We start from the raw sequence: 26,000 nt of genomic DNA, 5'->3' as shown, positions 1-26,000 counted from the left end.
TGGCCTTTGTCTCTATGGAGTTGAGTAGGCCCACGCCTGATATGGATAAGGTCTGGCCCCATTCCTGCACTGCTATCTGTGAGATGTCCATCTTATGGGCAATGCTCTACCATCCCTCATCTGGCTTGGGAACCCATACCTTTGAGTTAGAGCAACTGCATGCTGTGAAGCCAGTGCTAGAGAATTATCAACTTAAGGTGTCTGGCAGGAGGAAACCACTAGAGTCGGGAAGAGAACCCCATCCCCAATATTCTTGTCCCCTCCATCAAGAAACTTTGTGTTCCAGGTGACACAGGAGAACCATGTCAAGGGCTTGTCAATCACCCTGAAATGGTTGGAATTTTTTATCTACTTGCAAGCTAATGAGTTAGACAATCCCATATTCATAACTACTCTTGGAGTAGAGGAGCCATGAAGGTCGTTTCACGGATATTTTTATAACTCAGTAGGCAGAATGAACTTTAGACTGGTACCAGTCTTCTTGACTTTCAGGTCCCAGTGGGAGGACATAGAGACACTAAAGAGGATGAAGCTTGCAGAATGTTTGCATCACAGCTGAGAAAACCAGACCTTAGGGACTGCAATCATTTGCAAACAAACACACCTGCATAACCTTTTCCCCTGTTGCGCATCACACTGGGCAGTAACTATACTCTAAGAAGTACTCCTGGTAGCTTCCGATGGTGTTTACCATCCTTGCAAAGAGCCCTGCTCAAATGCCATCAGTGCTTCTGTTCCCAAGAAGACCCAAACAGGAGCGACCCGGGGAGAAGAGTCTCTCTGCATGGTCCCCATCTGGCTGCATCATCTTGGCTTCTGGCAAACTGTCACATAAATGTGCTTTTCTTCAGCCACTGTGATTTAATCATGCCAGAGTGGGGGGAAATCTCCAATTGATCATCTTTAGCATTTACTTACCAATCCTGTCTACAAAGCTACAAGTGTCCACATTGAGGTAGCCCATGACAGACCTGACCACTTGCCCAAGTATGGTAAAATAGACAGGTTTAGAATAAGAATCCAAGCAGATACTTTTCTCTTTTTATCACCTTTAATTAACATGTATCTTAATTTTACAGCCTGATAGTTTTACTATGACACTTTGATATACCCATATATTATGCTTTGATGGCATTGACTTTCCCCGCTGCCCCCTCCCACCATGCTGACGTCTTTCCCCACCCCTTATATTTCTCTTCTCTCCCCCTATAGTCCCAGTTCCTCTCTGGGTTATCTTTTCTTGAGAGATAACCAGTCAATGATTTGTTTTGGTCTAGCTTTTTTAATATACACGATGATGTTATTTTCCATCCAGTTTCCTTTATAGGTGTGTAAGTATCCAGTGTGTACAGACACATCACATTTCCTCTATCTAGTCACCTGTTGACAGGCTTCTAGGCTGATTCCATAGTTTAGCTGCTCTGAATACTGCCTCAATTGACATGAGTATTCAAATATCTGTTGTTATATGCTGAATTCTTTCCCCTTGAGTATATACCTAGGATTGATACAAATGGGTCACAGCTCACAGCAGTTTTGATGTTTTGGGTTTTTTTTTTTTTTAGGAATCACCATACTGTTTTCCTTAGTGGGTGTACTAACTTACTGTGCCATTTGCTCCTGATGATCTACTTGACCAAACTGAGAGATGCCAAGGACTAGAGGAAGATGTTTGGCATATTTGTGGAGGCTTTACCAGAGAAGAGTCTCCCTGACCCTGATTTTCCAGCTGTTTAAACATGCATGACCCCAGCTTCTTCAAAGCCCCTACAAGTAAGTAGGTATCTTGTGGGGAGAAGCACATAAAATCTCCTAAAATTGAATATGTATCTGGACAAAGCTTTCTAGATTAAACAAAATGAGAGGTCAGTAACTGGTGGTCTGAGTTTTTGGTTTATGTTCTAAAGGGTCCAGAGTCACTTTACAAGCCTTAAAGATTCATTCATAATTTGGGGAAATATAAATTCTAAACAGTGCAAATATTGATGTTTCTTAAGCTTCACAAGTAGAGGATGTGGTTGTTATCTTTGATAGGCTCAGTCAAAACATGGTGGGAGACAACAATCTTGTAATGTTACTCTTCCTTTATACAGAACCCAATTGAACTGGTGTGTGTGGGAAGTGGTAGCCCAAATGGTCTGTCAACTGTAACAACATTGAGATGGTCTGTGCAGGTACCTTCAAACATTAATGAATCTATTAAAACTCATGCTCTCCCATGGAGGAGTCAAAAGAAAACAATAGGCAGAAAATATGAAGTTCTTGGTGACTGCTCTACCTCAGAGGGCTTCTTATAATCTCTGATAGTAAAGTTAGGAACCACTACAAAATCAAATGATCAGTGTGGTCATGGATTCAAATGGCATATTCAGTAGTCTAAGGTTTTCTGCTTCAGCAAGGGTTTAAGAAATTCTGACTATGAAGTTATTTTTGCACAAAAATCAGAGTGTGGAGAAGACTGATATAAAGAGAAATCCCAAAATTAAAAAAAAATTTAAAAGGGGGTACTGGAGAGATGACTCAGTGGTTAAGAGCAGTAGCTGCTCTTCCAGAGGACCCAGGTTCAATTCCCAGCCCCCATGTGACAGCTCACAACTGTCTATAATCCTGCTCAAAGTGATTTGACACCCTTATACAGACATAAATGCAGGCAAAACACCGATGCACAAAATTTTAATAAAAGAGAGATATTCTGTCATAATCTGGGAGACCAGTTCCCAGGCTGCAGCAAGGCTTCAAACAGAAAGCCACAGCTTAGTGAACCTTAGGACTTTTTATCTGAGGGCTTTTCTATGAATGGAATGAACTCACACATACTCTGATGGTTTCTCTATTTTCTTATGTTGAATCTTTCTTATTTTCTCATGTTGGTTCCTCCTCATGTTGTTTTCTCTTGTTGCTATGAATCTTTTTGTTCTTCACAACTATGTATACACAACAGACTCTTTCATATTTGAATATAGGAGTTACATATGAAGATCATATTTCATTTCTTAAGTAAATTATGTGAAACAGAGTCATCCAGATAACACACATGTAATAAATCTCAGCTCTCCAATTGGTGTGGCTGTAGTTTGAAGCTGCAGCTGCAGAGACAGAACCGGTCATTTTGTATTTACCTAAAGAGATAATCTTATATAGGATTTTAAAGGAGTTATGAAACTAAACTACTGAGGAGTCAAAAAATAAGGAAATTGTGTATTACATCATGTATCTCTAAGTGTAATACACATTTTAAACATTTAATGATTAACAATCATAAAAATGTCACTCAGACTAGGATTGTTTACAGAGAGAGCTGTTGTAAATGCTTTGGTTAGAACTCAGGTTTACCTTAAGACTCTTAATATGAGCTCACTTCGACACTCTCAAGGCACAGTGGCACTAAAAGTGCTTTAAATCTTAAAATATATTTTTCTGTCCTGCATGTAACTTTAGACCATAAAAAAGGAAACTTGCAACTCTTACTTGGGGCCATGAAGTACTGAGGTTAGGAATTTGTGCACAGAGTTAATTACTGTCCTTTGTTAATAGCCAGACCTAGCAAGAGCTGGCTATATGTCCTTATGAACTGGACAACTTTTCCTGCAAACAGTTCATCTTAAAACCCATTGGCCAGGCACCTGGTCTAATCTAAAGTTACTTTGAAGCTTTAAATCAGCCAGCGGTATACAGCTGTCTTGATACTTGGGGAGATTTAACTATTTTCCTATGTTAGCCTGAGCTATGGTATGAAACAGGCCCTAAGTGTCTCACAGTCCTTGTGGAACAACAGGCCTCATTATGAAAAACATCCTAGTGTTATTTCTATTCATCAAAACTACACAGCTTAAGGAGAAGTCATCTTCCTGACCATCCACAGACATAATGCCCAGTAGATGGAATGTGTTTATGAGATAAACACACTACAATTTAGGCAGTAGGGGATTTCCCACACCAAATACATTATATCAGATACCAAAGGTACAGCAGGAGCAAAAGATATTTTTGGAGTTTGTAGTCTTGTGGCCTTGCCTAAAATGAGTTTGATTTATCAGAGATTTTCCTCTTGGTGAACTGACACATGAACTTCACTTGCCACCTGCTGCACTTCTAATATGGCCACTAGCAAAATTATGCCAATAAACTTTAAGGAGAATGAAGGAATTGCCTATTATCTTGGAAGATGATCTCCCACCATACAGTTTAAGCAAACAGGCAAGTCAAAAGAATAAGACAAAATCCAAACCTTCTTATTGTTTCATTCTCCTTATGGCAAGTATTGAAGTCCTATGAATTCTATTACAACTGTACAAGATATGGTTCCATGATTCTAGTAAGACATAGAGGAACATTGGATAGAAGATTAAATTACAAAAATAAGTACACAAACAAGAAACGTGGGACAAAAGAACTATTCAATTTTTGCTCCTTTCTTTTCTTCCCTTCTTTCTTTCTTTTTTTAGACACAACATCTCTCTAGGTAATTCTGACAATCCTGGAACCTGCTATGTAGATCAGGCTGTCAAACTTACAGAGATCCACCTGACTCTACCTACTTAATGAGTGCTGGGGTTAAAGGTGTACACTACCATGTCCAGTTCCACCTTTATAATTTGATTTTCCTTAAATAACATCCTATATAGATTGAATGGACTGAGCTGGTCCTAAAGGGATTCAAACTTACAGACTTTTACATATATGCAACTTCCTGATCCCAAGGGTGACACCCCATCCCTATAGGAGAAGGAAACCTTAAACTAGCATGCTTGCTGAGACCTAGAATTACCTACCCTAGAGTGATGGTGTGTTTGATTGTTTAATTTCCATGGGAGGATGTAGGTTGTAACTAGTCTCTTCTATAAAGGGCTTTTTGTACATTTCAAAAGGGCTGAAGTTGAGATTGTCTTTGGGGGCAGGGAGTTCTGATAAGCACTAGAAAAAAGTATGAATCAATTTTCAGGAGATACTTAAAATTTTGTCTCCTTCTTTCTTTCCTCCTTTCTTTCTTTCTTTCTTTCTTTCTTTCTTCCTTTCCTTCCTTCTTTCTTTCTGTTTTTCTTTCCCTTCTTCCTTTCTTTCTTTTTTTCTTTTTTGGCTTATAGTCTCTCTAGCCCTGGCTGTCCTGGAGCTTACTATGTAGACCAAGATGTCTTCAAATTCACAGAGATCCACCTGATTCTACCTACCTCATGCATGAGTGCTGGAATTAAAGGTGTGCACTACCATGTACAATTCCACCTTTCTAATTAGTTTGGTATTGCTTCGGCCTCTGAATGAATATGGAAGTTTCTCCCTTGACCTCTGCTGAATTATGCCAAGTTTTCTCCCAATAAATTGTATGTTTATTCATTTCTTGAATCTCCTTAAGTATATCCCCTACAGAGTTCAAAATTAAATCATCCCCACCTTGTATTAGGCTCTCAGTTAGGAGGGACCCCTCATTCTAATCCTTCATACCACACATCAAAGTGGAGGAGGAGGAGGAGGAGGAGGAGGAGGAGGAGGAGGAGGAGGAAGAGAGAGAGAGAGAGAGAGAGAGAGAAAGTTGTAGAAATCTTCAGATAATTAGAAATTTTGAGTTAGTATTTTAGAACATTGAAGTCATGGAATTATGCACCTGGGTTTTATGAAATATGTGTTAATATGAAATATATCCACAAACAGACAAACACACAAATATAGAGTAAATACACACTACACACAGACACACACACACACACACACACACACACACACATACACACACATGGGTAATTCCCTTTGTGGCTTCTTTACCTAAATATAGCTTTGGAACATGGTTTCATCTTTTATACTCTGATCTTAATGTGTTGTCAGATAAGACAGAAAATTCTACTCTAACTGCTTTTTCTCTGACTTACTTTGAAGCTTTTATATTGACGTATCTCTAATTAACCTTCAACTGTGACTAAGATTCCCTCAATCTCACAGACCTTGGTTGTGAGACTGCACAAGGGCAACATTGCAACATCCCTGTTTTAGGACCAAGTTTCAATCTCAAAGTGTGTCTGACCCTTTTAAGGTTTCCCCAGTCCATCCATTCCTACTGCCACCTGTTAACAAACTGCACTAGCCAACTCAAAGGTCCATCACCACTCGTAGATCGGAGGAAACTTAAATAACAGATTTGGAGTGAACACCAGATTTACTCATAACACACAGTAGTTGCTTGAGAACAGTAATTTAGAGCCCTGGGATAGCGTCCCACTACTAACTTGGAGCTCCTCTCCAGCCATATAAAAAGGATTACCAGGGACAGGCCCCTTTTGCTCATTGCCTCTTGTTGGGAGTTAGGAATAAACAAAAGCCCATGAATCTTCAAGGAGAAGACCCCACACATAGAACAGCAATTTATAACCAAATTAATGTATTTGTATTTTAGATTTTTGCTAAATTCAGTAAGAAAGAGAAGTTCTGGTGAAAAAATGGAGCTACAGCCTTGGCAGTCTTAGGCCTGGTTCCCACGTGCAACCACATGGGACATGTTTTTCTTCTTATAACAGAGGACAAGCACACTGATCACTGTGCCTTCCACAGCCCATGATTTCCATGGCTAAACTCCTTAATAGGTTCCTAATGGACCTACCTGCCTTACATAGGTGTGAAGTTGTCTCTGGATTACTGAAATGCAGCTCCGAGCCTCCCTGGAAAGCCCGTGGGAGCCCAAGGCAGACAGGAAAGTTTGGAGACAGAGAGTCTTCTTAGTGACATGAAGGGTACTGGTTCTCTTGTGCCAACCAAAGTAAAAAGCAGATCAGTCCATGGAGGATGTGAGCCTGCATCAGTTCTTCAGTTAAATCCCTGTAGAGTTGCTAAAACACCTCCCTAGTTCACAGATGCTTCTCTAGGTTGTCTCTATATAGTGACTGTGTCAAAGTGTCCCAAGGGACCCTAAATTTTAATTCTTTAATGTTCTTTGAGATCAAGAATAGTTTAGTCATTAATATGCTGTAGAATAATATTTTTGTACACTGTGAATATGCGTCTTTGCTAAGGAACATTCTGAATGGTTTAATAAAGAGCTGAATGGCCAATAGCTAGGGTAGAAGAGGTTAGGTAGGACTACCAGGCAGAGAGAGTGAGAGAGAGAGAGAGAGAGAGAGAGAGAGAGAGAGAGAGAGAAGAGATGAATCTAGGTGTAAGAGAGATGACAGAGGATGCAGAGAGGAAATAGGAGGCACAAGATGGAAGAGGGGTAAAAAGCCATGTGGCAAAATGTAGATTAATATAAATGGGTTAATTTAAGTTATAAGAGCTAGTGGGACAAGCCTAAGCTATAGGCTGAGCTTTTATAATTAGTAATGTCTCTATGTCATTTGTGTGTGTGTGTGTGTGTGTGTGTGTGTGTGTGTGTGTGTGAGCTGGTGGCCCAAAGAAAAGTCCACCTACAACTGTCCAACATGGGGACTCTGATATCCAAACACAGGGCCTGAGAAAGCTAAGAAAAGTCCTGGACAAGGAGCCAGATGTGGCTTCCTGGTCCTGCAGTCTCTCAGGCAGGTTAGTTCTTGGAGTCATAGAGAGGTGCTGCTACCAGATGCTGCCTGCAGACTGGAGCCAGCTGCCAGTGCCACGTGCTCTAAGCTAAGCCATGTAGTGGCTAACATGACAGTTAAAGATTTTTCTCACATGATCAGAAAACATTTCAGATGCTTACTTAGTAAGGCCAGGTCCAGACACAAAAAAATCTCTAAAAAGTATAATATGTTTAAAAATGTACTTAGATGCTGAAGAAAGAAAAGAAAATGGGTATAGACAGTAATAGAAGAAAATAGTTTAAAAATAATAAAGTCTTTAAAAGAGAGTAAAGTAACATAAAAAATAAGCCCAGTAAGGATGGAAATATTATAGTACAGGGGGTTTGGACCTTATGTGGTGCTTTGTTAATTTTGAATTTTTGAATGCTAGTGAACAGAGAATGACAGCTGCTGAGAGACACTGGATTGTGGAAGGGACTACTGAATTAAACCAGCCTAGATACTATAGGAATGCCTTAACTTTAAAATGGAAGTCAGAAAAATATATTGCTTTGGAGAAGAGCTTATGTTTTTGTTTCCATAAAAAATGAAATGCTGAAGATCAGGTTTGATTGGAGGATTCAGTGATCTCTTACTAAAGGGGGGGATACAATACAGAAATGATGGGATAAAAGAGTAGATTGTTAAGTCTACTTTTGAACAACCACTAATCTCAAATATTTTACATTGGTATGGAATTTTGTATATTGATACAAATTTAAGGTTATTTTTGTGTTTTATATATATATGTTTTGTTATTGTTTAAGGTACTGTACCTATACAGCTCATTTTAAAATGTAATGTAAAGACTTAGTCCTTAAAAACTATTTAAGATAATAAAGAAATGCAGGTTAGTAGTTAGTCATCTATATAACTACCATTGAATGTAACTTTAAGTCTACTGATGACATATTTAGGTTTCTATTATGGTGGTCTCCAGCTTTGAGCATCTTGTAGATTCTATGTCACATGAACCTGGACACAGATGCCATGGGATGTCTTTCTATATGCTGTGAATATGTGTGGCTCCCATTGGATAATAAATAAAGCTGCTTTGGCTTGGCAGGGCAGGATGGAGCTAGGTGGGAAAATCCAAAAGAGATAGTGAGAGAAGAAAGGCAGAGTTGAGGAAATGCCAGCCCACCACCAAAGGGGCAACAACATGCTGGCAGACCGGTAATGCCACGGCCATGTGGCAACATATAGCTTAATAGGAATGGGTTAATTTAAGATGAAAGAGCTAGCTAGCAAGAAGCTGAAGCCATAGGCCATACAGTTTGTAATTAATATAAGCCTCTTAGTGATTATTTTATAAGTGGATGTGGGACCATGGGGCCAAGTAGGACCAAGAAACTTCCAGGCTAGCCAGATACCTCTGGCTCAAGGTCTCACATGGTGAGATCAATGTGTCAGTTGGGGAAACTGTTTACTCAAGGCTCCACTCAGGGAGGATCAGCTTTCCAGGCCACTCATGTAGCTGTTGGCAGCACCAGGGCTTCTCTATCTGTTGTTTAAAAAAAAATTAGTATTGCCAGATGGTGGTGGCACATGCCTTTAATCACAGCACTCGGGAGGCAGAGCCAGGCAGATCTCTGTGAGTTCGAGCCAGCCTGGTCTACAGAGCAAGATCCAGGACAGGCACAAAAACTACATGGAGAAACCTGTCTCGGAAAAAAAAAATCAGTACTTATCAGAATGCAATGAAGTGATATATACAAAAGGACCCCAACACTTATAAGCCAACTTACTAGGGAGACATGACAAACCATTATAAACTGGATGGCTGGAGTGACAGAATTCCTTTCTGTCACTGGTCTAGGCCAGAAACCTGAAATGAAGATACCCATGAGACTAGGCTGTCTCTGAAGGCTCCAGAGTAGAATTATGTCCTAGTCCTCATCTGGATTCCCATAGCATATGTTTGCTTTGTCTTGTAGCAATGCTAGCTCTCCAACTTCTGCATTGGTTGGTTTTTGTCAACTTCATACAAACTGGAGTCACTGGAAGGGGAGCCTCAATGGAGGAGTTACCCAAGTTAAACTAGCCTCTGTGTGTATGTCTATGGAGCATTTATTGATTGATGGTTAATGTGAGAGGACTCAGCCTGTTGTGGAGGGTGTCATCCCTGGGCAGGTGGTTCTAGGTTGTGTAATTAAGACAGTAAATAGCATTCCCTCATGGTCTCTGCTTCTGTTCCTGTCTCCAGGCTTCAATTAAGTGGGGTGGGGGTGGGGATGTAAGCCCAGTAAACCTTTTCCTCCTTGTATTTATATGGTCAGTGTTTTATCATGGCAATAGAAAGCAAACTAAGACAACTCCATCTTCACAGTCTTTTTTCCCTGTGTCTCTATATGTGTTTTTCCTCCTTGGCCTGCGATAACAGCAAAAAACATTATGTGACTTTTCCAGGGGAAAATGATCAAACATTTATTCACTCCAGAGAGGCACAATGATAGGTCAAAGAAGCAATTTCACCTACATTTAGTTTAATGAGCCATTTTATTGGGTTCACTTACAGGACCATGGGTGACTCAAAGGCATCACTGGGAATCTCACCTCTACATGAATGATGACTCATAAAAGTGATATCCCAGGCAGCTTAGTAGGCTGTGGCATCCACTCCTCTACCTATTGCTGCTGCTAATATGGCCTTGGAGAAGAACCTTGTGAATGTGCTAACTTTCGGAGCCCAGAATGTTGTATGAGTTCTATCCTTTCTTCAGAGGAAACGACCACACGACATCTACCCTTTCTCCTGCCTCTTCTTTCTGTGATATTGCTTAAGCCTTGGAGGGAGTAAAATGAACATCTTTCAGTGGATGGGTGAGCATTGGTCCACGATTCCACAACAATAGCTAAATATTCTCAGGAACCATTTTTAAATCTCCATAGTAACAACCACTTACTATAAAACAAACAAATAAATAAATGAAGTTTCCCTTCATGACTGAAGCTGAAAGCAGTAGTATTGTTTTATGAACATGAACATAAGTTCTTAGGAAGTAATTTAAGAAATACATCACATCCATTTAATAAAACAATAGTTATTACTTCCCCACAGGGGTTTATGACCTCCACAGATGTGTGTGTGTGTGTGTGTGTGTGTGTGTATGTGTGTGTGTGTGTGTGTGTGATATAGTACCAATTTCTGTGAAGCAAATCTTATTATAAATCACTTGTCTGTTCCCATAACTGCTGTGCTACTGTTGTACCAGCAGGTACATCTTGCCTGGGATACTAGTAGCATAGCATGCAGTATCTATATTGGAACAGGACTATCCATTGACAAGTCACCCTCAGTTCTCTGAACACTGTCTTCTTCTACTACAAAAGGCAGCCCACAGGTAGAGAACATCTGGTTTAGAACCAGCCTGCTGTCTCCATGGCCTGTAACCAAAGTGCAGTGTCTAGCAATAGAGTCTTACTATCTAGGTCTGCTGTGCAAATAACAGTACTGGCAACAGCCCTTATTTGGGTGTGTGTGTGTGTGTGTGTGTGTGTGTGTGTGTGTGTATGTATTTAGTGGTCTACCTGATCAAAAATTTTTAGGGAGATAACTCATTCCCAGCACTAAAATTTTTACCTACAAGCCTTATGGGAATGCTTTTTCCTAATCATGTACATTCACAATCTTCAACTGTCTTCCTATGATTTGTTGATCAGAGAGATCACTGAATTTACACACATACACACACATGCAATTTACTATGTGTGTGTGTTGTGTGTATTAGTGCAAGCATGTACATGTTATACAGCACATGTGTGTAGACCAGAGGACAACATTTAGAACTTGGTTCTGTCCTTTGACTACAGGTGTTTCAGGTATTTGAAAAAAAATCAAATTCAGATTGTCAGGATTACCCATTGAGCCATCTTGCTGGTCACCCCACCCACTTTTTTAAAAATGGAGGGTGGGCAGTACTAACCCCAGGATACCTTTCTAACCAACCTCTCCCCTGATCTCTCCTGAATACTATCCCATCTCATCTGGGAACTGGGTGTGAAACGCCACCCCTCTTACACCTCATTTCTTCAGTAACACCTGTCCTTCCTCTGTTGTCCTCCAGCCCTTGATACTCATGCAGGACCCAGCCAGCAACAGCCAAGTGTCTCTAATGGCTCCCATGGGGCCATCAGTTAGAGGCTGATTCCCTTCATATTGTCTCAGATCATGCAGTCCTTGTCTCAAGAAGGATCGAGTAGTTATATTACCCAGTGTTTCTGCCTCCATGGCATAGAGACTGATCCCACCAGCTCCTTTTTCACAAGGCAGCCTGTGAAGGGTTCTTCCATTCCATATCTGACTCTTCTCAATTCAAGCAGTTGGGCGCCAGATATTGGTGAAATTATTAAGGCCACTCCACGTAGTTAAAAGGGAGGTTTATTTTGTGGGGTAACTTACAAATGAAGGGATAGGTTGTAGGGTCTGGCAAAGGTATGGTGCAGTCTGGCGGTATTCTCTGGAGAACTCTGCTCAGTCTACCTCCTGCGTCCAGCATCCCAGAACCAAGAGAGAGACCTCCTCTCAATCTCTGGGTCTTCCGCTTCCTCCTCCGCCCTGCCTTGTGGGTGTGACCATTACCGAAGCCTCAATGGGGGTTGGAACTTCCAGGCCAATGCTGGGATGGCTATCCACTACATCTCCCCCTTTTGTCTAAATAAGAAAGTTCTAACCTAATACAAGACTATATACAAAGAGATGGTCATCAAATATTGTCCAGGAGTAATGAGGGATAATGACCTAGATAAGTTGGAATTACAATAAGAGCAAACAATATCAAGCAAAAAACACATAGTAAAATCCAGGGAAGTCTAGAGTGTTGGTAGGTGGCATGTTACAAAGATCATTCTAAAAGGTGTCCTATCCTATGTAGATGCAGACTGTTCCCAACTACAACACTCTTCTGTACTTAGCTATTATAAAGTCCCTGTCTTCATACTAAATCATTGATTTTTCCAATAGTGAACAGCAGAGAATCTCCACAAGTCTTTTTCCTGTTGCAATTCTTCCCTTGCATGGGCAAATTCTTTCTGGCCCAGTTTCAGTTGCATGTCTTACTGCTCACAGCAAAGGCCAGACAATAGCTACCACATGCTGCTTTTGATTCTGTCTCATACATGCTACTTTTAGAGATTTCAGTACACTCTCTAGTCTCTTAGCTCTTTGGGAGAATCACCATACTTTCTTGACATTGAGAACCCAATAAAGGAGGTGGTGTTTATCTTACATGTCTTGGTTTATATAGGTAAGTGTGCTCAAGGTGAGGGTTGTTTTTTGTTTGTTTGTTTTCTTTGGTCTTTAAATTAGGTAATCCTTAGTAACATCAGCTATACTATAGATGTCAGTATATGAAACATAAAAAAACATTGGATGGGGCTAAGATAAAGAGTAATTGTGAAGCTAATTTCTGAGACTAAGCATATCAGGCTATCAAGAAGAGAGAATGGCATATGGGTAACTTTTCAAAAACTCCTGTTTTTCCTCACCAAATATCATGAGGTCATTTCTCAAATCTCTGGTTTTACTCTTGAAAGAAGACCCACAGGGCACTTGACATGAGGTCTGCAAGTTCCCCAAATCTCCCACAGATCTAGCCATGCTTTGACATCATACTCCAATGATTTCTTCCTCACAGGTGTCACTCAACTGGTGACTCTCCAGGTGGTAAGATAAAAGCCAGGCTGCCCTGGGACAAGGTGCCAGGGCTCTGCTTCTGCTGGGCAGGAACTTCTTCAGGTGGGGATCTGATGTAACCCCTTGAGCATTACAGAAGGATGTTCCCAGAGTGCCATAGCTTCCTGTAGTGGGAGGAGGCAGGCCCTGGAATCATTCTGTGTTATAAGGCACCTAGATCAGTGGAGGAGAGAGTTCCACAAGCTCTTTCCAGGTGACAAGTCTTCCTCAGCTTGTTCTGAAGGAACAAGACCACCATGATCTTGGGGATAATCCTCTTCACTGCTGCATGCCTCCTGGTCCTGGGGGCCAGTGTATGGGTTCTCTTAAAGGAGATATTCATTGTCCATGTTCCTCCTGCCATCACCCACCGAGTGAGATTTCACATTCTAAACTACTTCTTTCAGCTGGTAATAACTTTGGTAAGTTTTGTTTTCATTGACCTTGTCCTGCCTGGGGTAGACAGAATCCCAGCCTTGGGAAAGACTTTAGCAAAGATCCATATAATTTAAGAGCACCTGATAAATATACACTGACCAGTGGTAATGACAGACATTGTGATAAGGACTTCTTAAGTACTGTGACCCCATGTACAGTGTCCATTAAATGAGCTCTGAGCATTCTCTCAGTTCATATACTAGCATGGGGACAGTTGGTAGGGAAGAAATTCAATGGAGAAGTTTTCTGATGAGGACTCTGGAGTCTGTGCAATAAAAATTGGGGAAGGAATTGTGTGTGGTGGTTCTACTTTGGTAGAGTAGCATAAAACTATCATATCCATAACCAGTTGGGGAAAATACAGCCTATTGCTCTTTTGATAGAAACATAGAGCCTCTGGTTAGGTGTGGAAAGGTCTGGCATGCTGTGGCGTCCCGGTCACCATGGTTGTTGATGATGCTTTGAGTGTTTGGAATCAGCAGCCTCAAATCACAGCACAAGGTTTAGTACCTTCTTGGTTAGGGTCTCTCCCACTCAATGTTTAAAATGTTTTCATTTCTTTGATAATTTCATACCATGTATTTAGATCATATTCACCCTTCTTCCCACTCTTGCTATTTCCACCCTCTTCACCCTTACCTCCCTACCCACCCAGCTTTGATACTTTTGTCTTTATTTCTTTGTTTTTTTAAACAAATCAAGTTTCTGTATTCTGTATTCTGTTGGGCCTGCCCTGGAGTGTTGTCCACCCACCAGGGGCCACATCATTTAAGAAACTGACGTTTTCTCACACAGATGCTATCTCATATTGATAGCCCCTCAGCTAATACTGGGGTTTGTGCCCCCTTACTCCTCTCCATGCTGAAATTTTGGTCTGGCTTGTGCTTGAAGAGGTCTCACACATGCTGTCACATCGCCTTGAGTTTGTACATGCTACACTCTTAGTATCTCCAGAGACACTGTTTCCTTGAAGTTTTCTCCTCCCTCCAGCTTCTATAATCTTTCTGCAGTCTCTTCTGTGAAGACTTCTGAGCCATAGGAGAGGAGTGTGATACAGATGTCCCATTTAGGACTGAGTACTCTCTAGTGTCTTATAATCCTCTGCATGTTGACCAGTTGAGGGTCTCTGTGTTGATTGTCATGTACTTCAAGGAGAAGCTTTTCTGATGAGGGCTGAGAGATGTACTTACCTGTGAGCAGTTAGGAGTCATTTTAACACTGTGTCCATATAGCAAAATAACAGTCTTAGGATCTCTTCTGGGACGTATCTAATTACTGGTTCTTGGCTCCATTAACATGCCATGTGTGGATCCATCTCATGAAGTAGGTTTTTAGATCCAATCAGAAAGTGGTTGATTATTACCATGAAATTCATGTCACTATTTCAAAGTTTTGGGAAGGGCAAAGAATATTATATTTTCCTTCCTAGGATCTGTTCTGGGGCTTTTGAAATTAAAAGAGAGATTAACTGGAGGTAGATGGTACATATTATTCACTTTTAAATATCTAATGTACACAAACTGAAAAGTGGTTAGACCTGAGGGCTGTTCTATTTTGACAAAGAATCATAAGATCATAGAGAAATGAGAAAGTAAATGTGTTCAGACTTTTACAGACCATACACTGTAAGAAATAAGTTTGTAGGGAAAAATTATGAACAATGGGAGTTGGTTTTTTTTTTTAATCAGTTTTGGGAATTTAGATTTATTTTCTCTGTCCTTCTTGGTTTGAGACACATTTCTCAAAGGGTTGTTTTTTTTTTTTTTTTTTTTTTTTCGTCAAGGCAAATAATAGGAAGGCAAAAAGCCTTTTAATTTGATGGTTTTTGTTTATTGTCAACTCAAAGTATTCTTTATTCCAAAGAGGCATATTTGGGGTGGGGTATGATCCATTCTGCTAAGACATTAGATTTTTACAGGTGACATCTTTTCCTTTACTCAACCTGAAGGAACAAAAGCACCATAGATCTCTCAGTAGAGAGTTTGGCATGTTTTGTCCCTTTGAGTTCCCCCAAATCTAATACAATCTTATTGTCTACCATTGGCCAGTTTATTGACTTCTCTGGGGTCACTTGTATGGTAGAAACAGGAAGCCTGACCACAGAACATAAACTGTCTTCTTTAGACTGAATTGTCCTTTTATGTCAAATTAGAAGCAAGAATGTATCTATGCTCTTAGGGTGATTCCACAAGTGAATTGCCATTGGGTCACAAATTATGCAGGAGGGTCAGAGGTACCAAGGTGCAGACCAATGATTACCTTACCAACCAAAGTTGTTTGTACCCCTTCCCCAGAGGATGTTTTGACAATGTCTGAAGAGACACTGTGGTTGCCCCTACTGGGAGAAATTCTAGGAGGTCACAGATATCCACCACCACATTCTGCCTCTTTGAGGTTTTTGATTCTGTGACAATGGTAGGAGCCAGCTGATTGCTCTCAGCAGGAACAGGTTGTTTATAGTTGATTTTCTTAGCTGTTTGAATATCTTCTTTGTGTTCCTGGCTGTTTCATTTTGGAAGCCTGAGTTGACCACCTCAGTGTTTAGTCTCCCTATTGGTCTTTTGTTCAGTAAGCATGGATTGGGCATCTGTGCAGTGCCAAGCTTGGTGAAAAGTATAAATTGGGGAAGGACCTGGAGATGAGTGTCAGGAGATAGACTCAGTCCTTGTCAGCCCACTCTGGGAAAATGTTCTTAGAACCCTCAGTGCATTTCAGAAAAGAAGAAGAATGTGAGACTCATGCATGGAGCCAGTTCTGTGCTGTGTTTACTCCTCATGACACTCTCAGTCTGCATGTGTGTGCCCAATGGAGCTATGCACCCTGGCACACTGGGCTTTGAATACACGCTCTGGGCAGGTGCCAATCAAGATTTCCAGAACAGAGGTGAATGTAGAAGACAAACATCACTCATAGCTTCCCTTCTAGTAGAAAATGATGCACACTCATGAACATACCCAACATGCTCTCAAAACAGTGCCCTGAATGGTAGCTGACTATGGGGAAGAAAAGGCAGGAGGAGACCATAAATTCTGCTAGGGAGAGGAAAGGGAGACCTGCCTTGCTGAGAGGTGACGCCTGAGCTAGCAGCTAAAAGGGGGATGAGGGAAGAGGCACATGGATATCTTGTTGGCTGAGACATCCAGGGGCCTGGACTTTAGAGGTTCAGCATGGAGTTCAGTGTAGTGGAACAGGAGGGGAGGGGAAGGGAAGAGGATGTTATTAAGGGGTGTGGTTGAAGACTGTAAATTGCTAAAGATGTTCTGAGGCCATTGGTGATTTTCCCAATGACACAAAAGGTCACATGGCAAGCAAGCCCACAAATATCTCATCTTCCAGGTGGAGTCCATCATTAGGACATGTCTTGATGTCCATCAATCTGTTAAGGAGTAAAATGGTGATCTCACTAATCCAGTCCCTATGTCAGCTAGTACAAAAGTTATAGTCCAAGGCTGACCTGTTGTGAGACATTTGTGGCTACTAGGTTCTAGTCCCATCTTTTGCCTTCTCAAAAATCTAAAGTGCCTGTGGTGGTGTGGAAGAAAATGGTTCCCAAAGTGAGTGACACTATTAGGAGGTGAGGTCTTGTTGGAGGAAGTACATCACCAATGGGACAGGCTTTGAGGTCCCCTATCTTCAAGACACTGCCTAGTGTTTGAGTCTACTTCCTGTTGCCTACAAAGCAATATGTAGCAGCCCTTTCTCCAGTACCATGTCTACCTACACACCGCATGAGCCCCATCATGCTGATAATGGACTAAACCTTGAAAACTGTAAACTGCCACCTCATTCAATGTTTTCCTTGATAAGGGTTGCCGAGGTCATGGTGTCTCTTCACAACAATAGAAAGCCTAACTAAGACTAAGCCTTGACTTTCAGGCTTACCAGTGGATTTTTATCCCTATCATTCACACTTAAAAAACACCACAGAGTTTCTGACAAGTACATTGTTGATACTCAGACTATCATGGAAAAGATAGTCACCATTGACAAACTTCACTCTTTGGTAATTTTCATAACCCACCCACTTCATGCCACCCAGAAAGCCCTGGAGTACATGGAAATTAATCCTGTTGTGAATTAGAGATTTATGAGAGAAGTTGTCACTGAGTCACCTAGTTTAGAGCACATAGTTTGGAGCAGAAATTGAACTAAGCATGAGCCTCATCGCTGCAAAGGCTGTACCAAGAAACTCTGAGTCTGTGGTAGGCTTTGGGACAACACTTGACTTTACTGTATACTGTGTGTGACAGAGGGCATCATGTGAGTCTTAAATGACTGTGGGACTAGAAATAGTCATTTCCCTCATATTTTTTGTTTGTGTCTTGTGTTTGTTTTTGTTTATTCAAGAAAGGATCTCACTATGTAGGTTGGGCTATCCTGGAATTCACTCTGTAGACCAGGTTGGTCTCAAACTCACAGAGATCTGCCTGCCTCAGCATCTCAAGTGCTGGGATTAAAGGCGTGTGCACTCAATCTCATGATGTCTTTTTCAGGAATGGGTAAAGCAATGTGAAGAGGCACCTGTGCAACTAGAAAATGAGGTACCGGATGAGTGAAATAAGCTGGAGCTAGCACAGAACCCAAACTATAGGGCCACTGGTGCTTGTTGCAAAGGCTACTGGGAAATCCTCATGGCAAGCAGGCTAGCCTTTCTCTGCTAGTTCATGCCCCTTGTTTCCTAGAGCTTTACAACTAGGCCCTGACTTGCTTACAGGAAACAATCCCGTCCAATAGGAGCCTTGGCAAAGTCTTGAGTTGAGCCATATAGTACATTGGGCAATAACAGCATAGAGGAAGGAATGGGCAACTGTGGAAGGCAGCCAACTGGGTTTTCCTCCTATCTTTCTACAGGGGAATTTACTGGAGAAGATGAAAATTTGCTCCATGCCCCACTTTGTCTGCTTTATACAAGACCTAGTGGTGCCAAAGAATAATTCTGGTGTGTTGGTCAAGAACCTGCACTTTGGAACAATCCCTGTGAGGCTGTTCCAACCCAAGGCAGCCTCCTCTGGCCCCCGGCGAGGCATCATCTTCTACCATGGAGGAGGCTGTGTGTTTGGCAGCCTGGGTAAGAAATGTCTCTGAAGCATAGGAAAGGAGAAGGGGTCTCATGACTGACATAATTACATCTACATTCCATTGGGAATTCTTGGGAAGGAGACAGAGAAAGCAACAGTCAGAAATCCTTCTGAGGAGGCCACATAGAGGCTGAAGGTTATGTCAGTCAATAAGGTTGCAGTTTCCATGGAAATATTGTCTATAATAAGTCTTAGTCCAGGAGGGGACAGTGTCACAAGCAGCCAAGTACTTGGTGTCCTTCCTCTCCATTCCTTCTCAAAGCCACTGGCTCATCTGAGATCCCCAAATCACACATATCCCTCAGCTCTGTTGGATCACTTCAGAGCAACAAGTTTGTACCATCCTACCCCATCAGTCAGAGATCCTGATGTCAGTCCTTTCTCCATTTCCTAACTTGTCAGTTGTTCCTCTTTATGAACCATGTGGGGGCGGTCTTAAAACACACCTCATAGAACATTCCTTCAGTCTAGCCTCTTCTTCTGTGCTTCTCATTCATTCAACCATTTGTTCCTTTGCCAATTTATCTTTTCCCTCAACCATCAATAGATAATTATATCCATGTGTTTATATGTCAGTCAAAAAATACGAACAATAAGGCCAAACACTGGGGATCCAACAACACAGACAATACAGGTCTCTCTCCCTCTTAGCATTCCCATTCTTACTAGGGGCAGAAAGACAGAAAAAGGAAAAAGGAACACAGGGGTTGGAGAACCAAAGCAAGCTCTGATGGTGACAAATGCCATAAAGACATTCAATAAGGAAGATGTCATGGGTGGAATTGGAGGGTAGGTGTTTAGCTTCACAATGGCAGAAAAATTCTGTAGATAGATGTTGGGAGAGTCCACTCTAGAAAGGCCATTTGTGAAAATATCCAAGATCAAAGGGGTATTCACCCATTCCAAGCCAGTCATGGGGGACATGTTTTGAGAACAAAACACAATGCACAGAAGACCAAGAGTGATGAGCTCAGCATGTCTGCTGCACATAACAGAGTCTGTGCTGCACATAGGAATCTGTGTTGCACATAACAGAGCCTGTGTTGCACATAACAGAGCCTGTGCTGCACATAACAGAGTCTGTGCTGCACATAACAGTCTTGCTGCACATAACAGAGTCTGTGTTGCACATTACAGAGTCTGTGCTGCACATAACAGTCTGTATTGCACATTACAGAGTCTGTGCTGCACATAACAGTCTGTGCTGCACATAACAGAGTCTGTGATGCACATAACAGAGTCTGTGCTGCACATAACAGAGCCTGTGCTGCACATAACAGAGTCTGTGCTACACATAACAGAGCCTGTGCTACACATAACAGTCTTGCTGCACATAACAGAGTCTGTGCTGCACACAACAGTCTGGAGGGGAGCAGGAGGGGACAAAAGTGTCTGCATGGGAGAGGGTGTACCAAAGCAGATGTAGACAAAGCCATATGGATGTTCCTCTCCATTGGTAAAACAGGATGAGATGGAGGTAACTTGCTGCCACCTTGTGGTAGAAATATCCTTGGCTATTTTATACCTGAAGGTGTTGAATATGATGCTCACAAATTAACTATGATTAGAGCCCAGGTATGGGTCCCATCCCTGTCTGGGAACATTTTTCAGTCTCAGAAACTCTTGGAAGCCTCCCCCTAGATTGTCAAGTGAAAACACTCATAGAACTGCTACTTATATGAGTTGCTGAAGTCCTAGTGTCCCTTTGGTTCAGTGTCCACAGAGATGTGTCACCTATCTCAACCCTGTCCTGTTCACTCCAAGCAGCGAGAGTGACAGGCACAAAACTCTGTATGCCAGCAGCCATGGCTGGACAAGGCTGAGTTTAAGATGCATTTCTCAGGTTCTGTGCCTGGTACTGGACCTGGATGTACAACCCATTAATCTTAGAGACTTCATCTTCTGGAACTTCAGATGAATCATCCTCCTAACTAAAATGTTCATCCAGTCTTTAGGCATTTCCTATTCAATATAAAATATATAAAATTATTAATATTCCCAGTCTATCATTCTAAACTCCACAATCTATTTTTGTCACAATCTTTGTCTATTCCAGACTCCCCAGGCCTTACAGCCCTCAGTTTCCTCACTATAACGTTCAATGATAGAGAAGATGAGCCACAAAGTCCCCTTGAGCCCTGACATTGAGATTGAGAGTGATGACTGGCTTTCCCTGCCAATCTGGCCAGAGTCACTCCAGATGTGTCAAAAATCAGAACACAGGGAAGATGTTACCTCCTTACTCATGGCAAAAATTTCTGTCTTAGTGCTGTGATAGAAAGTTCTAGATCCTTCTCATGGGCTGCATTGGACCTGTTCTTGTCTTACAGATTGTTTCCACAACATATGCAGCCACTTGGCCCGGGAGACAGATTCGGTACTGCTGTCAGTGGGGTGAGTAGCTCATAATAGACAATGGCTTCATCAGGTACCTGGATAAGCCATGATAGAGTGAACACAGGATTAGATGGCCCTGCTTTGCTCTGGACCCATCCATAGCCATTCAGTAAATGAAACAGAAAGGCACATCATGATGTGAAGGAATCTAGATAGTGAAAAACTGAATAAAACTTTTCAAAAACTTACATCAAACTCAATACTTTTTTATCATAGTTTAAAATAACTAAAATCAGTGGTTATGTTTCATGGATACCTAGAAACACAACACATTGATGTTAAAAGAAAATGAGTGATAGATTGAGGAATCAGAGCGTCTCAGCTACTTTTTCTGTTGCTGTGATAAAACACCACAAATGAGGCAAGGGAGGTGGCTCAGGGCTTAAGAGCATGTGCTGCTTTTGCAGAGGGCCCGAGTTCGGTTCCCAGCACCCACATCAATAGTTCAATGACCACTGATAGCTCAAGTTTCAGGGAATCCAATGCCCTTTTCTGGTTCCTGTGAGCATTGCACCATGTGCACAAACCCACACACAAACTCATACATATACACATAATTACAAACTAAAATAAAAATACTGAAAAATATTCACCACAACCAAAGCAACTTAAGGAACAGAAACTTTATTTCAGTTTATGATTCTAGGAAGATAATAGTCCATCATGGCTCGGAGGCATGGCAGCATGCAGCAGCCAGGGCAGTAGGAGTAACAAGCTGAGAGCTCATATCCTCAACCACAAGCACAAAGCAGAGAATGAACAGGAGGTAGGACAAGGCTATAAACACCCAAAGTCCACTAGCTGTGACATACTTCCTCTGTCAAGACTCTACCTCCCAAAGGTTCCACAATCTTGCTTAACAGAGCCACCAACTGGAAACCAAGTGTTCAAATAGCTGAGCCTATTGGGGACTCAGTTCTCATTCAAAGCTCCACACAGAGTAACCTTCCTTCAACAATCTAACATTGGCCTGCGGAGGATAATGGAGCAGTAAAAGATGGCTCAGATCAAGGACAAGGTTTTTGTTGGAGTGATGATTCTGAAGGTTCTTTCTCAGTGTGCTGTCAAAACTCCATATACCCCAGTGGCAGACACACAGGGACCAAGGTGGAGAGTGACTTAAAACCCAGCTCTAGTCTTCTGTAAACAAAAGGGGTTTTTGAGTGGGTGGAAGGCAGAGGAGGATGCTCTAGTCAAATCTCCCTTGTTAGACTGTTTCTACAGTGGCTCACCTTGGCATCCCTCAGGCTGGGTAGACAATGCAGATATTATGACTGGAGAAAGTTAGCAAATGTATTAGTCAGGGTTCTCTAGAGCAACAGAATGGATAGAATGGATATTTATTAAAGGGGATTTATTAGAATGGCTTATAGGCTACGGTCTAGCTGTCTCCCAGTGGAAAGACCAAGAATCCAATCTAGTGCTGAGGTCCCAAAGGATTCCTAGAAAGCTGCTGGTCATTAGTCTATGTTGGGAACTTCAAAGAAGTAGGTTCTAATTCCAGTTAAGGAATGCCTAAGCAACTGGATAAATGAGATTGCCATCAAAACTGAGGGAAAGCAGGCAAAATGCAAAGGTTCCTTCTTCACTATCCTTTTCTGTGGGCTGTCACCAGAAGATGTGGCCCAGATTTATGAGGGGTCTTCCCAACTCAAATGATCCGATCAAAAAAACAAAACAACAACAACAAAAAAAAAAACCTAAAAAACCAACCAACCAAACAAACAAAAAAAACCAAAAAAACAAAAAACCAACCCTCAGACATGTTAGATCTTTGTTGGGTCCAGATGTGGTCAAATTGATAACCAAGATTATCCATCACATTAAGCATCTATGAGTCTCTCTGATGACAAGATAAAGGTAGCATCTTTAGAGCCTCTAGGGACTTACCTGGCTTTTATGGTAACTGCACTTCAATGATTGGAACCCAACTCTCAGAAGGCCTGTAGGCACTAAAGATCTCTTGTATGCAGAGCACAGAAATAGAAACACCTTTGCTGGCATCTGCACAACATTGTGCTACATTTCTGTTTTGCTCCTTAGGTGCATGCAACAAGCTTCCCAACTACCTGTAGTGATATTTTGTGGGAAATTGCAAAGTTTGGCCTGTAGGTCTGAGTGTTGTGAGGCAGTGGCTGGGGAGCTGCAGTGAGTAGGGACTGGGAGGAGATGCCTGAGTGATGCTGGAACACAAGGAGACCATCCTCTTCTCTTCTCTCTCTCATCCCCTACACTCTTCCTATCCTCTCTCCTCTTCCCTGTTATGTCCGGCTGAACCACTTCCATCTTGACTTTATCCTTAGCCTTCCCATCTTTTCAAACAGGCAGTAAGACACGTCACTGCCCTGTCCCTGTCACTGCTTGTTTTTCCACTTTCAGTGGGAATTAGCTTTCCACTTGCATAAGTCACTGTGGGATTTGTTAATCTCTATGTATTAGAATGGAGAATCCTTGCCACTCTGACTCTGGGCAGGTTCCTTAAAGTCAATTAGAAAAACATGAGAATAGCCCTTCAGCCTAGCTTTCTTCCTGTTGCTGTGATAAAGCACCCTGACCAAAATCAGGAGAAGAAATGTTCATTTTAGCTTACAATTCTGGGTCATAGGCATCATTAAGGAACATCAAGGCAGGAATTTGAAGGCAGGCCTGCTTACTAATCTACAAAGTACTATCTCTGACCAAGGAACTCACTTCACAGCCAAGTACAACAGGAACCATGGAGAATGTTTCTTGCATGCTGGCTTATAGGCTCATACTTAATAGCCCAGGGTCACCTGCCCAGGAATGGTGATGCCCATGGTGGTATTGGCCCTCCTGAACCAATTAACAATCATGACAATCATCCCATACAGACATGCCATGGGCCAATTTTTTGTTTCTTTGTTTGTTTGCATTTTGGTTTTTCAAGGCAGAGTTTCTCTGTGTAACAGTCCTGACTGTCCTGGAACTTGATTTATAGACCAGGCTGGCCTTGAACTCACAGAGATCTGTCTGCCTCTGCCTCCCAAGTGCTGGGATTAAAGGCATGTGCCACCATGCCTAGCTCAGCCCACACACCAATTTGATCTAGGAAATTCCTGAACTGAAGCTCTCTTCTCAGATAATTATAGACTCTGTTAGATTGACAATTAAAGATAACTAGGAGGTCATCTTTATTTTGGGGGTCATTCTTAAGGTTTAATCAGGCTCTGTCTCCTCTGGGGATAGAGATCACTATTTGATAGCCTCCACTAAACCCTGTATGTGTTAGTGTGCTATGTTTTTTTTTTTTTTTTTCCTCCTTAGGTACCGAAAGCTTCCTGACCACCATCACCCTGCTGCTTTCCAAGATTGCCTGAATGCCACCATCCACTTCTTGAAAGACCTGAAAACCTATGGGGTAGACCCTGCCCGGGTGGTAGTTAGTGGAGAAAGCGTTGGAGCTGGGACTGCAGCTGTTATTTCCCAGGTGTTAATGGGCAGACAAGATCTTCCCCAGTTTCGGGCTCAAGTGCTGATTTATCCAATCACCCAGGTAGTCAATTTTCAGTTACCATCTTACCAGCAGAATCATAATGCCCCATTCCTATCTAGGAAATTTTTGATGACCTGTGTGTGTAAGTATTTGGCCATTGACCTGTCCTGGATGGATTCCATGTTGAAAGGTACTTTTATACCCCCAGACTATTGGAAGAAGTATGAGAAATGGGTCGGCTCTGATAATGTCCCCCAAAGGTTCAAGATCAAAGGCCCACAATCCAAGTTTCCTGAATTTTTTAATGAGACTGCCTATTTGGAAACCCAGCGTATTTTTGGTTTAGAAACTTCACCTCTCCTGGCAGATGATAAGATTATCGCTCAGCTTCCTGAAGCATTCCTGGTGAGCTGTGAATATGATGTTCTCCGTGATGACACCTTGCTCTACAAGAAACGCTTGGAGGACCAGGGGGTCCCTGTAACCTGGTGCCATGTGGAAGATGGCTTTCATGGATGCATACTTTTATTTGATAAGAATATTTTCTCTTTTCCTTGTTCACATAAGGTTATGAATTCTACAGTCAGTTATATAAAGGGCATATGAGATCTTCAGGGTAAAGCCAGTAGTTAAATAACTGCTGAGCTTGTACAATTAAACTCTAGCACTGCAACAAACAAACAATGCTAAAGAAACAAGTAAACAAGCAGAATGCAAAACAAAAACAAAACCTATAAAGGAAAAGAAAGGGGAAAAGTACATGATATACACATAAGTAGGATAAGTGAAGGATGGCTTCTAGCATCAGCAAAGGACTTTGCTGAATGCCTCAGGTCATAGGGAAGAGACAGAGCTGAGGACCTGTTGGATGCACAAATTCTCACCCTGTCTGTTTTCTTCCTTCAAGGGCAATATTCACTGTTGCATCTAGCAGAACTCTACCACTATCCCTTAGAGAATGAATATCATGGGATTTTCTAGAAGCATTACTCTACAGATCTGTGCAGAATAGATACCACCAACCTGTCACATGGTCACTGATGGATGAATCTGTGTCCATGATGATAAAGCATTGCAGGGGCCATACACCTGATGGATGAAATCAAAGTTACTGCTTACAGCCCAGTTCATATTTTCTTTTTCTGGCCTGAAAATATTTGCAGAGAAACTCTTTATAGCCCCATCTACCCTTAGGCTGTCACAGCAGTGACAACTAGAGTTCAGAAGGTCAACTTATCAGAACTAAGGGTTCTGTTAGAGGAAACCATCACGCAAGGCGTTATGGAATTACTGCCTTTTGAATGGACTGGCTATCTCTTGTTGTAAACTTCTTGTGCAATAACAGCCATGAGTCTCCCCATTTGCCGTGCATCTCCATATTATGTGTACATGTAATCTCACGATTGCATCTCAACCTTGGGCACAACTTTCCCTATACATTT

At 41.8% G+C, this 26,000-nt stretch overlaps 1 protein-coding gene across 1 annotated transcript; it reads left to right on the top strand.

Moving 5' to 3' along the window:
• Positions 1–13,448: 13,448 nt before the first annotated feature.
• On the top strand, positions 13,449–25,164 carry LOC118577083 (arylacetamide deacetylase-like 4). The gene is made up of 4 exons (XM_036177082.1): positions 13,449–13,613; positions 18,481–18,697; positions 21,038–21,101; positions 24,390–25,164. The coding sequence occupies exons 1-4, from the start codon at positions 13,449–13,451 to the stop codon at positions 25,162–25,164; spliced, it is 1,221 nt and encodes a 406-aa protein (XP_036032975.1).
• Positions 25,165–26,000: the final 836 nt, after the last annotated feature.

This window comes from Onychomys torridus, chromosome 2 (assembly GCF_903995425.1).
Source record: "Onychomys torridus chromosome 2, mOncTor1.1, whole genome shotgun sequence".
NCBI classification, from domain to species: domain Eukaryota; kingdom Metazoa; phylum Chordata; class Mammalia; order Rodentia; family Cricetidae; genus Onychomys; species Onychomys torridus.
This window is presented reverse-complemented; position numbering and strand designations above follow the sequence as displayed.

What these genes read in the sequence shown, in the direction of transcription:
- LOC118577083 (XM_036177082.1), top strand. Translation starts at nt 13,449, where the DNA reads ATGATCTTGGGGATAATCCTCTTCACTGCTGCATGCCTCCTGGTCCTG. An exon ending in CTGTGTGTTTGGCAGCCTGG is followed by an intron (nt 18,698 to 21,037) that starts GTAAGAAATGTC and finishes CTTGTCTTACAG; the next exon opens with ATTGTTTCCACAACATATGC. An exon ending in TCGGTACTGCTGTCAGTGGG is followed by an intron (nt 21,102 to 24,389) that starts GTGAGTAGCTCA and finishes TTTCCTCCTTAG; the next exon opens with GTACCGAAAGCTTCCTGACC.